The sequence below is a fragment of the Notamacropus eugenii genome, chromosome 7, assembly GCF_028372415.1.
Source record: "Notamacropus eugenii isolate mMacEug1 chromosome 7, mMacEug1.pri_v2, whole genome shotgun sequence".
NCBI lineage: Eukaryota > Metazoa > Chordata > Mammalia > Diprotodontia > Macropodidae > Notamacropus > Notamacropus eugenii.
This window is the reverse complement of record NC_092878.1, coordinates 36175540-36192608: the sequence shown is the minus strand read 5'-3', so window position 1 is coordinate 36192608 and position 17069 is coordinate 36175540. Positions and strand designations below refer to the sequence as shown.

Genomic DNA, 17069 nt, shown 5'->3' with positions numbered 1-17069 from the left:
TTGCTGCCAAGGAGCTTTCATTTGGACTTCAAAAGACACTTCTTCCTTGGTGGTGAGCATCAGAATAGCACTTCTCTTTGTCTCTTCCTCTGCTTTTTGAAGGTTGAAATTATCATTGAGGCAAGTCACAAATTCATCATCTTTTCTGCTTTTGGTTTGAGGGAGGGAAAGTTGCAAACCTCCAAATGGTTGAAGTCACCACCACTACAATAACCTATTTCTGTGCCAGCTTCAAGTTCCAAACTGCTCATTTAATTCTTCTATGTAGGTCAGAGTTTCTTAATGGTTTTTTATTTTTTTTATTTTTTTTATGTATGTCATGGGCCCTTTGGCAGTCTGGTGAAGCCTATGATGGTAGGCAATATACCCCAATGCCTAGCACATAGAAGGCACTTAGTAAATGCCTGGTGAGTGGAATTCAGGAAAATCATTTGTTTCTAAACTCAGGGGATTAAATGTTCTTCATCAGGCTTTTTCCCTTATGTTCTTACAACTATATAATTTTAGTATTTGTTGCTACCACAGCATAATTTTGAGAGGACACAGTATGGGAAATATGGATCGGTTTCTCTCTACAGCTTGAGGGAATTCCAAAATTGATGAGATCACAGATTCATTTGAGTAATGCTCCCTTTTACCTAATCTGTAGTTTTTTAATTTTTTTTTTTTTTTACCACTTATCACCATCTAGAGCAAAATTCCAGTTATGAGCACCATCCCACCAAGTCTCAGTGATCCTGAGGGATCAGATTTGACTCACTGCATCAGAACCTCCAGTTTACCCCATTTATTACTCATGCTTGGTATTCCTGTTGATAACATAGTGGTTAGTGAGCTGACCTCAGCAAGAAGACCTGTTCAAGTCCCATTTCTGATACAGAATGGCTGCATGATCCTGAGAAAATCACTTAACCTCTCAGTGCTGTAAGCATCTCTCTAGGACCATTATTTATTGGAAGAAATTTGCTCACTTATAATCTCTCTCCTCCCTCTCCCTCTCTCTCTCCCTCTCCCTCCCTCCCTCCCTCTCCCTCTCCCTCCCTCCCTCTCCCTCTCCCTCCGTCCCTCTCCCTCTCCTTCCCTCCCTCTCCCCCTCCCTTTCTCCCTCCCTCTCTCTCTCTCTCTCTCTCTCTCTTTCTCTCTCTCTCCAGTGAAGTGGCATCCACTACCTTTGAAAAAGTTCATTTCACTTTGGAAACAAGCTTAAATTTATCTCTTTGTAATTTTTGCCCACAATACTTTGTGCTCTGATGTCAAGCTCCAAACAGAACTAGCTCACTTAAAATACTTGCAAAAAGCCATTACTTCCCCCTGAGTGTATTGGGTGGGGTTTGAATTTCCTGAGAGTTCTTAAAAATTCCCTGAATTCTAGCTCTCTGAACCTACTTGGGAGGTTGGACTTTTTTTTTTTTTTAGCAGCCAGAGTAGATAAGAAACAAATGCACAAGATAAAATACAATGGATGAAATCCTATTACCAAGTGAAATCTAAGTCATTTCATCTCATCACTGATCTTCAGATGTTTTTCTCTTCTTCCTTGGAATCTATGCCCTTTGCCATTATTTATTCAAAGACATTGTTAATTCCACTTAATTCATCTCTGCGTATTGCTAATGAATCTGTTTGTTTTCATACTGAAAATCTCTTTCTCTCCCGGATAGTAAATTCTCTGGACAACTAAATTACTATTTAAATGATTCTTAAATTTGGTCACCTCATTAGCTCCCATGGGTTTAATTTTCATCTTTATGCAGATGAATCACAAATCTATTTTTTCCAACCCTACTCTATCTTGAACTTTAGTACTGCATCACCAACTGCCCATTGGGAATTTGAAACTGAATATCCCAGAGACATTTCAAATTCAAATTGTCCCCTTAAGCCTATCCTCCTTCTGAACTTGAGTGCCAATTGATTCTAGAGTCAGAAATGACCTCTGAGGTCATTTAGTTTAATTGTCTCATTTTACAGATGAAGAAATTGAGGCCCAGAGAGGTTAAAAAACATTCAAATAGGCAGGAAGAGTTAAAGGCAGGATTTGAACTCAGATTCTAAAACCACTGTACCATGTTGCCTCCTAAAAACTTCTATGACTTTGCTAAGGATACTTCCAGTTATCTGGGCCTAATTCTTGACTCATAACTCTCCCTCATCCATTTGACCAGTCACTTGTCAAGTCTTGTCCACTCCACAGAGTATCTCCTACATCTGTGGCCTTCTCATGTAGCCAGCCACATTAGTCTGGGTCCTCATTACCACTCACCTGGATTATCAAAATAACCTCATCACTGCTTTCCCTCCCTCCCTGCCAAGTTTCTCTCTGTTCAAATTCATTTTCTATAACCTGCCAAAGTGTTCTTCCTAAAACACAGGTCTGAGCATATAATTCTTCTACTCGTTTAATTCTATCAGCCCCTCATTACTTCTAGGAACAAATACTAACTCCTCTTTTAATATATACAGTCCTTCACAGCCTGGCCCCAACCTTCCCTTCTAAGCTTATTATACAAAACTTCTCTTTCATGTGGCCCCTTATACAATCACTCTATCTACTGTCTATACTTTTCCAGGGATTGCCTTTCATATCTGGAAATGTGCTCCATTTTAGTAAGAGACCTCCTAGAAACCCTCATTTCTTTCAAAAATGTGCTCCTGTGCCATCTTCTCCATAAAGCCTCCTTATCCCCCTCTCCCCATGCTCCTAGCTCCTCCGGCCTGCCCCATAACCTTACTTAACACTTTTGCTACATACTTTTGTCTGTACATGTTATTTCTTCTGATAGTATACGAGGCCCTTAAAAGCTGATACTATTTCATTTCTGGTTTTGTTGTCCTGGTACCTGGAGTAGTGCTTGGTATATATCAGGCATCTTCAAAACGTCTCCTGACTGGCCGATTATTACTCCCCAGGTTATCTGAAAGGGTTAACACAGCTTCCAAAAATGTGAAATTGCTGTGGAGTATTTCATTCAATATTCATTCAAAAAAGTGCATTTTTCATGAATATTTGAATTGTGTAATGCACTTACCATGCTTTCCAATCCATCTGCCTATTTATCCTTCCCACTGTACCTGAAATTTGCTGCACTGCATGATGCACTATGCTGCACCATACAGAAAATGTGGTGACTTTTAAATAGTTCTCCTTGGGGAAATGGTATAGACATGGCAGTAATGATAACAGCACTAATAACTAATTTCTATAATGCTGAAGTTTACGTAGAGCATTGTTCTCTACAACAAGCTTGTGAGGCAGGAAGTAGAAATATTTTAAATTGAATTTTAGAGTAGAGGAAATAGATTCAGATAAGGTAAATTATCCAACGAGGATAATTAATAATAGTAAGTAAGGATTCAAGAATTAAACAAAAGACTATAACTTCCAAGTTCAGAGACCCTGGAATACCCTTGGACCTAAGAGAAAGGACACTAGACTTGGAATTTTTTATTTAATGATAATAATTTTATTTATTTAAAAATATTAATCTGAGAAGGGGTCTACAGGCTTCACTAGCCAGCTAAAGGGGGCCATCACACAAAAAGAGTTAAGAACAACTGTCTCTATATGGAGTTGTGACTCACAGTTTAAGAATCACTGATAGGGTCACCAGGGGAAAAAGTTTAAGAAGCCCTGTCCTAGACTAGAACATAAACCCAAGGCTAACTTAAAAGAGTTCCCCACAAAGTATTCTAGACCAAGAATCTAGTTAGAAAATGAAAAGAATTCAGTCATTTGACAAGCATCTATTAAGTTCTCACCAGAGTTATAACTAGTAATAAGCCAAATTTAGTCATTTTTGAGGAGAACTCAAGGAGATACCATGAGCAGGGCTTAACTATGGTACAGTTGCCAGGGATGGGGATGAAACTTGCTATTTGGTAGATCCCTAATTAATCATTCTTGCAAACTAGGAATTAAGATCCATTGTTTCTACCAGAGTACAGATGCTATGAGTACCCTCTAAATATTAGTGCCCTAGGTCAAAGTCTAAGTCACCCAACCATAGTTATAGTTCTGACTTTCAGACATGTCTGACTCTTTTTGACCCCATTTGGGTTTTTGTTGGAAAAGATACTGGAGTGAGTGCTTTTACCATTTCCTTTTCCAGCTCATTTTTACAGATGAGGAAACTGAGACAAACAGGGTTAAGTGACTTGCCCAGGGTCACACAGCTAGTAAATGTTCGAGGCCAGATTTGAACTCAGAAAGAGGAGTCTTCCTTTACATCAGGCTGGTTCTCTATCCGCTGCACCACCTAACTGCCCTGTATATACACATAAAATACTAAAATATTTTCTGTAGTTCACTTGGGAAGTGTGGTCAGTAGAAAGTGCACTGGCTTTGGAGTTGGGGAACTTGGGTTTTAATGCTGTCTCTGCCACCTGTGCGATCTTGGGCAAGTCACTTAATTTCTTGGGACTCAGTTTCTTCATCTGGAAAAATGAGGGATTGCATTAGATGACCTCAAAAGTCCCTTGCAGTTTTGAATCTATGATCCTCTTCTTATGCATCATGCATGATCAAGAAGACTGGCCCAAATGTTGCATAAATCTTTACTGGCCTCATGGTAGAAGAGGCTGTAAATTACAAGTAAGTGGATGCTCAACAGTTAAGCAGAAAATCAATTTCAGGAGATAAAGAAGGGCCAGAATGAAGTCCCTAAACACAGACAACCTCCGATTCCTTGTGACTCTGGCTGGGTCTGGGATGAAAGATACCTGTGACCTGAGGAAAGAAGCTGTTTGTCAGGGAGAGAAAAAAGCTACACCTTCACCGTTTCTAGATGAACAAAAGCACGTAACTGACGATGCTTTCTACTTCGCTTCTTCCCTCCTGAGAATGGGTCGATGTAATTATAAAGGGCAGTGAGGCATTACAAAGCTCATTTCAGCAGAGAAAACCAGAACCAGGACCACTTCTTTCTACATCTCTTACTAATGAGCAAAGAATGTTCATGAGCAAATACTGAGCACCAAGACGGATGAAGGGGGACAAAATCTGCCAAATGGTAAATATTTACCTTTCCCACCTGGAAGAGGGATTACATGTGTTCTGTTCATTTCCCAAAGGTCAGAATAAAGAAGATTGGAAGGAAGTTGAAAAGAAGAATACTTCTCAACACTTAGTTACCCAAAAGTAGAATGTATTTGTTACCTAATGAGGTAGACCTCGCAGGAGGTCTTCAAGCAATAGCTGACTGACTACTTGTTTAGTTTCCTGTTCCAGCAAAGATTGAACTAGATGCTTTCTTAGATCCCTTCCAATTCTGAGACTCTCTGTGTGTATTTTATATTAAATTCTATAGATCAGCATTAGAGAAGTTAGTTAACCATCACCAAGGGCAACACCAAAGTGGAATTCTGGTGGTTTTTTTTTTTTGAAGATGGGGGGGAAGGCAATTCGGGTTAAGTAACTTGCCTAAGATCACACAGCTAGTGAGGGTCAAATGTGTAAGGCTGTATTTGAACTCTGCTCTTCCTGACTCCAGGACTGGAGCTCTATTCACTGTGCCATTTAGCTGCCTCTGGAATTCTGTTTATAAACATATGTACAAAGCTGGGTCAAGGCACACTGACAGGCACCCATTTGATACAGAACATTATACTAGGCACTATTGCCTAGAGCAGAGGGAAATATAAAAAGAAAAACAAGATACTTTCTGCCTGTTCTCCCCTCTTAGAAAACTTACAATCTAGTTAGGGAGAAAACACCATGGTGCAATAGAGCAGAACTGGATTTGGAGTCAGAGGTCACACATTTACTCTAAAATTGTTCAGATTAACAGAATCAGAGGATTTAGAACTGGGAGGAAGCATTGAGATAATCTAGTTTGACCCTTTCATTTTTAAGATTAGAAAAACAATGGTTAGTGGGCTGATGTGACTTGTTTGGATATATAAGTACTAAGGAGCCAGAACTGAGATGTGAACCCAGGGCCTTTGACACCAAGACCAAGTCTCTTTGAACAACTTGCTGCCTCTCTGTCTTTTTATTCCCTGATTTAGTTTTTTTGAGAACCCCTATGCTACCTATCTGGCTACAAAGGATGTCTGTCAATTCAAAATTCTTTATATTCCCATTGCCCTTAGATGCCACCCTTTCCTTAGTGGGTAATGTCCAGCGGCTAAATTTTGAATAGATCTTGGCTTTAAAATGTCCTTAAAAGTCTCAGATCTTCTAGCCTTGAACATTACTTAGATATATTTCTCTGGATTCTGATATCAGTAAGAGATCTTGGGCTTAGCCAGACAGGTCTGGCTAATTTTAAATCTTGGAAGAACAAATTTGTGCATTATCATCATTATATTAACACTATTAACATTATATTACATTAATAATTATATTAACTGTAAACCAACAATTATTTTACACATAAAGCACGTGGGTGGCAATTAAACCTAGGCAATTGGTGCGAAACATCTCTTGATTACCTCTGGCCAAAGTGAGGCCCAGTAGGCTGACACTGCTATCAACTGAAGTTTGAGACTGAATTTTGTGAGATGTGAAACTGCATGTTCAGGTCAGAAAGAGCAGAATTTATGGCCTTGGCTCCGTGATGTTCATTTAACTTCCTAAGCCGTATCCAAGTTAGGAAAAAAAAAGAAGCAAATATCCACTATAAAAAACACAGCCAGACAGCATCAGTATACTTTCTGCCAGAGAACAGTCAGAGAATTCTTTGTCAGCAAAGAGGTGCTGTTGAGCACTCCTTGGCCAAAATGTCATCTCAGGCAAAACCTCATGCTCCATAATAATAAGCTCTTTTCATGTCAGGTCAGTTGATCTCCACAACAACCCTGTGAGATAGGTGCTATTATTATCACCCCCATTTTATAGCTGAGGAAACTGAGGCAGGCAGCAGTTATTCAGTGACTTGTGCTGGAAGCAGGATTTGAAATCACCTTCCTAACACTATTCACTGAGCCACCTAGTTGCTTATGAATCTACTAAGCCTAGATACTTAGAGCTCAAGACACTTTCCTCACAACAACTCTGTCAAATAGGTACTTCAAGTACTATTGTCATCATTTCACATATGAGAAAACTGAGGCTCAGAAAGGTTAAGTAAGGGACCTGGCCAGAGCCTGAATCTGAGCCAGCATCTCTGGACTTCAAGACTGCACTGCACCACAATGCCACATACAAGAAAGTGGTCACTTTTTAGTAATATTGTAAAGAGAATTCCTGATCATATAGAGTTTGGGCTAAGTGACCTCTGAGGCAGTTAGGTGATGCAGTCGACACAGCAGAGTTCAAATCTAGCCTTGGACACTTACTAGCTATATGAACTTTGGCAAGTTATTTGACCTCTGCTTACCTCAGTTTCCTCAACTGTAAAATGAAGATAACAATGGAACCCACCTCCCAGAATCATTGTGAAGATCAAATGAAATAGTATTTGCACAGTGCCTGGCACACAGTGAATGCTTAATGAATAAATCCTTGTCTCATTCCTTCCTTTGAGAATTCAGGTCCATTCTAACAAGTGAACAAAAAAATCTCACCTTTCACGAGGCTCAAAATAACAGGTTTCCTTGGACAGAACATGTGAGATAAGACTAAAAATGCAGTCCCTGCCCTCACAAACCTCATAGTCTGGAACAGGGGTAGGTCATATATACAAGCAACTATGATACAAAGTAATGAGTCCTTATAAAGGTCCAATGGAGAGTGGCGGCAGGGAGGCGGATCGTTAAGGATGGATAGCATTTGCCCATTTCCAGTTTTATAGGACCTTTGCCATTCTTGATGATTCCTCAAAATACTGACAGCAGTCCTTGGAATCACAACCGCCAGTTCTTTAATTACTCTAAGCTGGGTGATCTGAATTCATTTGGCTCTTTATTACCTTGCCTTTTTGCCTCTACTCACTAAGCCTTGGGAAAAGATTAAAAAAATCAGCCAGTGCAACTGATGGTTTGACCATGTCTGACAACACAGGCAACATTACACACTCACAGTCTTCCCCCTTCTTCAGTGAAACGAAGGGGTTGCATTTTCTCATCTCTTTTCCGGGCCAAGCTTCATAACTACACGATGCTGAGTTTCATTTTCTTGTCCCCTCCGTTTACATTGTCATTGTGTAGTCAATGTCTTCCTGCTTCTGTTTACTTTGTTCTGTTTCAGAAAATCAAGTTTTCCTGACTTCTTCATATTCATGGTTTCTTATCATAATAATATTCCATTACATTAATGAACCACATCTGCAAGCCATTCCTCAAAGTTCCCAATATGTTTACATATCCACTTTGTTCCCAGTTCTTTGCTACCACAAAGAGTGCTACAATTAATACTTTGCTATGTAAGAAAATTTTCTATCTAACTTTCTTGGGTGCATGCCCAATCCCAGGAGTAGGATTCCTATTTAAATGAAATGTTTACAAAATGTTTTATGTATATGATATATTTTATTACATAAAAACGACTCCAACTTCTATAATGCTTCAACACTTATTAGCAAAATAATCCTGTGAAGTAATGAGCGCCTACCTCTCCATTTCACAAATGATTCTTCTTCCCATTTCATAGATGAGACAACTGAGTTTCATACAGATTAACTAACTTGTGCATACTCACATGAGCTAGTAAGTATCAAGAGCTGGAGTTTTCATCTTTCTGAAACATGAATGATCATGCTGACTTCACTTGCAAATAATGATATGCTGCTGAATTAGATCCTATATCCCCAGTGATGGGGGCAATGAACATCATATCATAACTCTTGGGGACAGGCAAAAAACATGCCTGTGCAAGAAGATAGTTCATGTTTTACAGGATTGCACGTGTATAGCCTATATCAGATTGCTTACCATCTTGGGGGTAGGGGGAGGATAGAATTTGGAACTCACAATGAAAAAGAAAGAAGGAAAAAGGAGTTACTTCCCATTGGTCCACAAAGAAGCCACTCCCCATCTTGGAGCTGGGGTGGTCGTGGATGAGAACACAGAGGGAGACTATCCACGCTCTTACCTCTTTATAGCTTTGTAACAAATGATGACAATGACAACCAGGAACACAAGTGTGGCACAGCATACTGCGATGATGATGACCAAGCCTGACCACCAAGGTTCTTCAGCAGGACACGAGGTAGAGTTGGGAGCTGTGGGAAAGACAGATGCAGGGAAAGAACATGGTTAATTAAGCTTCCTTTGATGAAGTAGCCCATGGTGAGCTTGGTTCCCAAGCTATCATTCACAGCGCTGTAAAAGAGCAGGGGCAAAGAGATGCTCAGAAGATCTCGTTTGGAAGCCATCAGTTCTCCTGGGCTTTGGTTCAAGTCATGCTTTAATGTCTGTGCTATGCAATTGATGACATCATTGGCCATTTTTCAATTAGTCCTGCTCCGCATCAGAAAACAGTTTGCTCAGATCAGAGGTTAAACATCACATCACTAATAATTTATTCTCAGCATGAGGTCACTGATGGCAAGTTCAAGTTTGATTTTCCATGAAAATATCACATCCACACATTTGAAATTCTCTTTGTTCAGGCATTAAATCCAGTTCATTTGGAGCTGAGGTGACCACAAGATGAAAACTGCATACTGACATGTTGGGGGATGGGAGGGAGTGTATGAAGAGAGGGAAACAATATTGGGAAATACAATTGAATTCAACAGATTTGGTAATAATAATATATAACTCACATTCATACAGTATGTAGTACATGCCAGGCACCATGCTAAGAACTTTACAGTGATCACAACAACCTTGTGAAGTAGGTGCCATTATTGTCCCCATTTTACAGTGGAAGAAACTGAGGCTGAGAGAGGTTGTGTCTTGCCAAAGATCACACAAGCTAATATGAGGTGTGAATCTGAATTTGAACTCTAGTCTTTCTGACCCCAGGCTCAGCACTCTACCCACTGAACCACCTTGCTCTCCCAATAATAAGAACTAACTACATCCCTGATATTGTGCTTGACTCTGGGGGAGTCAGAGGGCTAGAAATCCTTAGAGCTCATCTGTCTAACCGCTTCATTTTAATAATCAAGGTCACAAGTCCAGAAAAGTTACGTGATTTGCCCAAAGTTGCACACAAAGCAGCTCTCCATGCCAAGATGTGTACCCAGGTCCTCTTATACTAGTACTCTTACTACCACCCCTCCTCTAAAAAAAGAGAGAACAACATGGTCTTTGCCCTACAGGAACAAACAACAGTCACAGAATTAGAGAATCTCCAGTTAGAAGAGACGGCAGAGCTGAACAGCCTGAGCAGCTGAATGACATGCAGTCATTCAGGAGGAACGGGTCACAGAGTCAGATACCGCAGAAAGGACAAGCAGGATGAGAATCGGAAAAAAACTAGTAGGTACGGCAATTACGAGATCGTTGGTAATGGCTGAACAAGACAGCTTCTGTTGAATGAACTGATAAGAAGCCAGAATAAAAAGATTATACTCTTATTAGAAGAGAGTAAGGAGGACAAGAAGGGGAAGTGGCTTCTCAAAGAGATTAGTCATGAAAAGAAGAGCCTAAGATTCCGTGGTGAGATTTAAACCTAGATCATGCAGATTGCAAGCCCAGTGCCTTATTCATTAGACATACTGCCTCTCCCTTTGCTTGTCTCCTGTTTTTTTCCACTTTCATGAATTATATACAGGCTATAATGCATATCTCAGACTCCTTCCATATGCATACCTCTTAAATCCTTCTTACAGGACCCAGAACTGAAAAGGACCTAAAAATCATCTAATTGAGCATATCTATTTGACCTTGTGGAACCTGAGAACCAGAGCAGGTAAGTGACTGGTCTAAGGTCATATAGAAAAAAAAACCCTGAAATTCTTTCAAGATACAGCTCAGGTGCCTCCTCTTCTATGAAACCTCCACTGAACTCCCTCAGTTAAAAGCAGCCTATTCCTCTTCAAATCATTCTCTCCATTAACCTATAAGCCCCTTCAGAAGAGACCATGCCATTCACCAGCTCATGAATTTAGCACCCCAGTTGTCTCTAGGAGAAAATGCAAACTCATTTGTTGGGAATTGAAAGCCTGCCACAGTGTGGTTCCAGAATACTTTTCCAGACTCTCTTTAAATGCTCTCTATTCTAGCCAAGCTATCCTGCTTGAAATTCCTTAAGCCTGACATTTAATGAACCTCCATGACTATATATGAACTAATTTGTGCCTCCCCTCTCACATACATCTGAAACTTTTATTTATGAAAATCTTTTGCTTCTTTCAAGACTCAGATCAGGTACTGATTCCTATGGAAAGCATTTCCTCACCTCCCAAGTTTCCAATGCTCTTGCCCTCCCCATGTTATCTTGGCTTTACTGATTTGTTTATGCATTTTGTCATTTAGGAATGTGTAAGCTCCTTGGGTATAGGGAGTATTTTTAATCTTTGACTTTGTATCCCAAATGTCTTGTCCACAAAGGGGATTTAATAAATACATGTTGAATTGAATTTCTAGTTTTCTTCTTCAGTCTTCTCATCTTGAAAATGGGTCATTATTTATTATTTAGCTACCTGGGGCATTAAAGGGATAAATTAATTTGGGAAGGTGCTTCTTTGGCATCAGGAAAATTATTTCATTACTTCCAGGACCTGTGATTTCATTTGAGTGGGCAGCTCCTCCTCCTTTCCAGGCCCTCTTTTTTTGGTAGTGTGTCTACAAGAGTGTCGTGGCTCAGCTTAGACAAATATCTTATGCCATATTCTACAATAAAATCAAAATGGATATGTGACCTAAATGTCATAAAACAATCAAAAAAGATGCAGTTCATAGAACTTTCACTGCTAGAGGTGTATGATGAATTCTTAAGTAGAGGATCGAGGTTAATTACATGAGATGAAATTGAAAATTTTGATTGTATAAACTTGAAACAAACACCTTGGGACAAACAAATTAATGCAGTCAGGATAAGAAAGGGAATGATTTAAAAAGGGGAAAATAGTTTTTATTGAATTATTTGTATGAGGGGAGACAGAAATAACAGAAAAATTTATGACTAAAAAATCATTCCCAAATAGAAAACAGTCAAAGGGAAAGATGAGGAGGAAGGAAAGAAGCCTTTATTAAGTTCCTGCTATGTACAGGCACTGTACTAAGTGCGTCGTAAATATTATTTCATTGGATCCTCACAACTCTAAGAGGTGGGTGCTATTATTATCCCCATTTTATAATTGAGGAAATCAAGACAAAGGTTAAATGGCCGAGGGCTATACAGCTACTGTGTGAGTGAGGCAGGATTTGGAATCAGGGCTTTCTGACTCCAGGTGCAACACCCTATCCTATCTAGCAGCCAAAAGGTTAGTCAAAGGACATAAACACACAATTCTCAAAAGAATTGCATATGGAAGAATACTCTAAATCATAAATAACAAGAGAACTATGTATTAAAATCCTGAGATTTCACCTCACATTCAACAAACTGGCAAAGATAACAGAAGATATGAATAGTCCATGTTGGAGATGCTGTGGAAAGACAGGAATACTAATGTATGGGTAGCAGACCTGTGATTTAGTAGAGACATTCTGGGAAACAATTTGGAATTATGCAAATAATGTTACTGGAGTGTCTATAGTCTTTGATCCAGAGAATACACTGTTGTTTATATATACACATATATATGTATATATCTCAAGGCTGCAAAAAACCAAAACAAAACCCAAACAAAAATCTAAAAAACTTTCATGTGCACCAAAGTATTTGCAGCAGCACTTTTTGTGGTAGCAAAGAACTCAAGTCCATAGAATGAGGAATAGCTAAACAAACTGTGATGCATGGATGTAATGGAATATTACTGTGCCATAAGAAATAATGAATATAATGAATTCAGAGAAACATGGAACAACTTAGAGGACCTAAAGCAACTTGAAGTAAGCAGAACCAAGAAAACAATATACACAGTGACTACAACAACATAAATGGAAAGAACAAAACAATTCCAAATAGATGCTGAGAAATTATAAAGGACAAACTGGCCCTAAAGAAGGGCCATGAGTAGATGTTTCACTCGACACCCTTGCGGAGGTCAGGGCCCCACAAGTGTGCAGCACTGTAGATGCATATACTGTTAGAGTTTTTTCAATGTGTGAAATTATTTTGCTGATTTTTTTCTCTTCTTTTTCATTTTCTTTTTTGAAAAAAATCTTTTATAAGGGATTGCTCTGTGGGAGATGAGAGGGAGAAAAGACATGGGCCAATTTAAGTGACATAAAAACAAAAATATTAGTAATAATAAAGGATAAATAAATTTTTGTTTTTACAAAGTGGTTGTGGCCAGTCTTGTTGTGATCAGTCTTTCTGAATTTAGCCAACCTGATCCTCAGATAAAGGACAAAAAAATCCAACACAGGATCCATACATATTCAAAGAATTTCTGGGTTATTAAGCTCTATCAGAACTTGTGGTCTGGGGCCCACAAACATAGCCTTCAAGAACTCAGGGTCACCTCCAAACTATGAGACAACACATTAGGACTCTTATGGAGATACAGGGAAACATTTCCCATAATTTGCTTAATGGACCTAGACCATATCATTTCATCATCAGCTAGACGTTTTATCATCGGTAACTCAATGCTAAATGGCCATGGCAGAAATCCAAACCCAGCAAAGAAAATGTCAAGAGTGTGTAGCTCCCTTCTTTCTTCCCCCACCCCTCTTGCCCCATTACCAGAGTGAGTACAATGAGATCCGTTGTTTTCTGCATATAAGGGACTATAATGTCCATTGACACTAGTGGCAACAACATGCTGGGGAAACATGGGTACAAAAGGAGAGTGTGGTGCCTGTGGCCCTTCAGCTCCTATTTATATTTTCAATAATACTTGCAGTTCCCAGTCTGTGTTTGTAAGAGAATTCTCTCTTGTCTTAGCCTGTGGTTTCCAGCATGTGGTGAACTTTTAAAAGGGGGAGGGCAGAGGAAATTAATTTTAGCAATTCAAATTGACTTTGAAAATAATCTATTTTAAGACTAGAATGACTTTTCACTGCTATGTTTCCTTTGGTCCTCAATTTTAAACCCATTAATAAAATAACAAATTTTAAAATCTATATAGCTCACAATGAGGGACATGATAGTTCCACTATACTTTGACCCTGTTTGATGAAAACTGAAGTACTATATGTCCAGGTCTGGGAGCTATATTTTAAGAGGTACAATGAAAAACTGGACTATCTCCATGGAAGAGTGTTCAAGATGGTGAGAGGAGTGAAGATGATATGTTACAAGAATCAAATAGAAACTAGAAAACAGAAAGAACTAGGGACAATTAGTATGGAGAAGGCAAGACTTAGGAAAGGCACACACTATCTTCAGGTGGTAGTAAAAGGTCTTTTTCCTTTTTTGAAGATCCCCAGAAATCTATTCACAGATATAAGATTCATAGACACCACATTAGGACTCTTGAGCTTGGAATAATAGGATTGACTGTAATAATGAGTCAAACAATAGGTTTAGGGATGACCTATAGGTGAGGCTGGCAAATGCCACAATCTTTCTTACATGGATAAGTGCCAGGCCTAGAGGCCTGAGGGCTACCCGAGTCTTACCTTACCTGTCCCAGGTCTTCGGTTGGCCAAACCGAATAAACGTATGAGAGAAGAGACTTTCCAGAGTCGAACAAGGGTTAGGCTTTATTCAGGGTCCTGGTTACATGTGCAGGGAGAGCTCTTCCTTAGGAGGGAGAGAGAAATCTCCCAAGGAGGCAAAGATCTTACGGTAAGAGATTGGAAGTAGAAGTGTAAGTGGGGAGAGAGGGGGAGGGGAGAACGAAGAGAGGAAAAACGGAGCCTTCTGTCCTGTCAGGGCCCCTCCGCGCTAAGAGCGCCTTCAGGCTTTCCTGACCCTACTTAAGCTCTCTGGCCACGTAGTTTGCACCTGAATACCGTGCCTGTTAGATAACAATAGGTGTGCCCAGACCCGGGCCAATCTCGAGGGCGGGGAGAGCTCTCTCCCATCACGTTTCTCACGGGAAGAGGCGGAAATCCACGAGATAGCTCAGTCTCACTCCTCGATTCCCTGCTGTTTTCTGGGGGGCCTCATGAGAACTCTAAGATTTAGAAGTTCCCACCTTTACCTGCCCGAGACTGTCCACATGGAATTGAGCTTCCATCCCCAACAGATAAGGATTCTGCCTGGTCAGATATGGGATAGGCTGAACCCATAGAACTAAGCTCCCTTTCAATGGAAATCTTCAATTAGAGACTAAACGAACACTTGTTGGGATGTTATAGAGAAGATTCATGCTTCAGAAAAACATTAGGCTAGAGAATCTCTGAGATGCCTTCAAACTCTGAGTCTCGAGTCCAATTCTCCCCTCTCTCCAACCCACACTAAATCAATTATTTCTTAGTTCTCCGTAGTTGCTAGTACATCTCCACAGAAGTTATCGTTGTTCAGTCATTTCACTCGTGTCCAACTCTTTGCAACCCATTTGGGGCTTTCTTGGCAAAGATACTGAAGTGGTTTGCCATTTCTTTCTCCAGCTCATTTTACAGATGAGGAAACTGAAGCAAGCAGGGTTAAATGACTTTGAACTTATTTTATATACATCTTAGACATAATTATCTTGTACATGTTATCTCCATGACAAAATGTAAATTCCTCGAGATAAAGGGCTGTCTCTGTATCATCAGTGCCTGGCACATAGTGGATTGTATGATTAAAGATGGACTGATTATTCCATTACATATCCAAGTACAGATTTTCCAATGAAACCAGTTTCTATCTGCTTTAGCAAGTAGCTGCATGGAAAAATAAATTACAGAAACTTGGTGCACTGTCTGTCAAGTGAACAAGCATTTACTAAGCGCCTATTATGTGTCAGGTACTTGTGCTGAGTGTCGATTATACAGAGAAAGGCAAAAGACAATCCCTTCTCTTAAGGAGCTCAACATCTAATGGTGGAAACAGCATGTTAACCAACTGTGTACATGTAAGATCTACACAGGATAATTGGAGATAAGCTCATAGGGAAGGCACTAAGATTAAGGAGGACTGGGAGAGACTAAGCTTGAAAACAGCCAAAGACAGATGGACTTAGCAAGGAGGAAGGGAAGCGTTTCAGGCATGGGCACAGCCAGTGAAAATGCCAGGAGTCAAAAAGTGATGGATGTTTCTGGTCACAGAAACTTTTACATAAGACCATTTATGAAAGATGAAGAGAAACTTTCTTTATTGGCAGAGATGACCCTATACTGGTGAAAGCATGGGTTCAGCACCCAACACGTGATCAGCACTTAATGCCATCCCTTGCATAGAGCAGAAACAGAAAAATTTGTTAAGTGGAAAAATCTCAAAGCTAGTTGTTTCTTACAGGAAATATCACTGATTTAGTGCTATTTGTGATTCATGTGACTGGGGGCAAGTAACTTGCCTTCTTTGAGGTCCATTTTCTTCATCTATACAGTGAGATAAGATTCACACTTCACATAGTTGTTTCAGCAGAAGCACTTTGTGTATGCTAAAGCACCTCAGAAATCAGAATTACCATTAGTACTAAATTCTGCATCTGCAAAGTATTTGCTTGTACATTTGTAGTTCCAAGAAAACCTTTTTTATTTGGCTCAATATTCATGATGTGGGACTGTGTTGTACAACTCAGTACCTGTCAGGCTTAATTCTAGACTTCAAAAGATCTTTGATTTCATCCAGCAGGTGCTCCTTTCTGAAGACACAGATCACAACCCCTGTTAAACCTTAACATGCAGCCTGGCTGACTGGCAAACAGAACAAAACGGACCACCCAAAGCCCATCGTCACATGATGTCCACTCTTCTAATGCCAGACTTCTCTGCGCTTGGCTAGGCTCTCTTCAGACAACTAGTGCACAGTACATAGGTACCCATCATCTTTTCAGCTTGGTAAGACCAGTCAGACCCCTATTTCTCTGGCAGAGCACTTTCAGGAAACCAGGGGTCACCCCATAGGCACTGGAAGCTTTCAATGGAAGGTCTGTGTTTCATTTCTTCATTGTTTTGTGGACGTTCTTATTTTCCCCATGTAGACTATAATTACCTCTGTCCCAGGGACTCTTGTTTAGTTTCTGGTATGCTCTAAAACAGGGCAACTAGGTGGCATGATGGGTAGAGCACTAGGTTTGGAATTAGGAAGA

At 39.9% G+C, this 17069-nt stretch overlaps 1 protein-coding gene and 1 long non-coding RNA gene across 2 annotated transcripts in view; one reads left to right on the top strand and one right to left on the bottom strand.

Moving 5' to 3' along the window:
• Positions 1 to 17069, bottom strand: part of PRIMA1 (proline rich membrane anchor 1) — a 111985-nt gene that overhangs the window by 27705 nt on the left and 67211 nt on the right. The window contains exon 4 of the mRNA XM_072624454.1: positions 8972 to 9101. Within this exon, the coding sequence (XP_072480555.1) occupies positions 8972 to 9101 (130 nt within the window). The remainder of the gene's footprint in view (positions 1 to 8971; positions 9102 to 17069) is intronic.
• The window catches only part of LOC140514283 (uncharacterized), a 101579-nt gene that overhangs the window by 66641 nt on the left and 17869 nt on the right, over positions 1 to 17069 (top strand). The window lies entirely within an intron of this gene.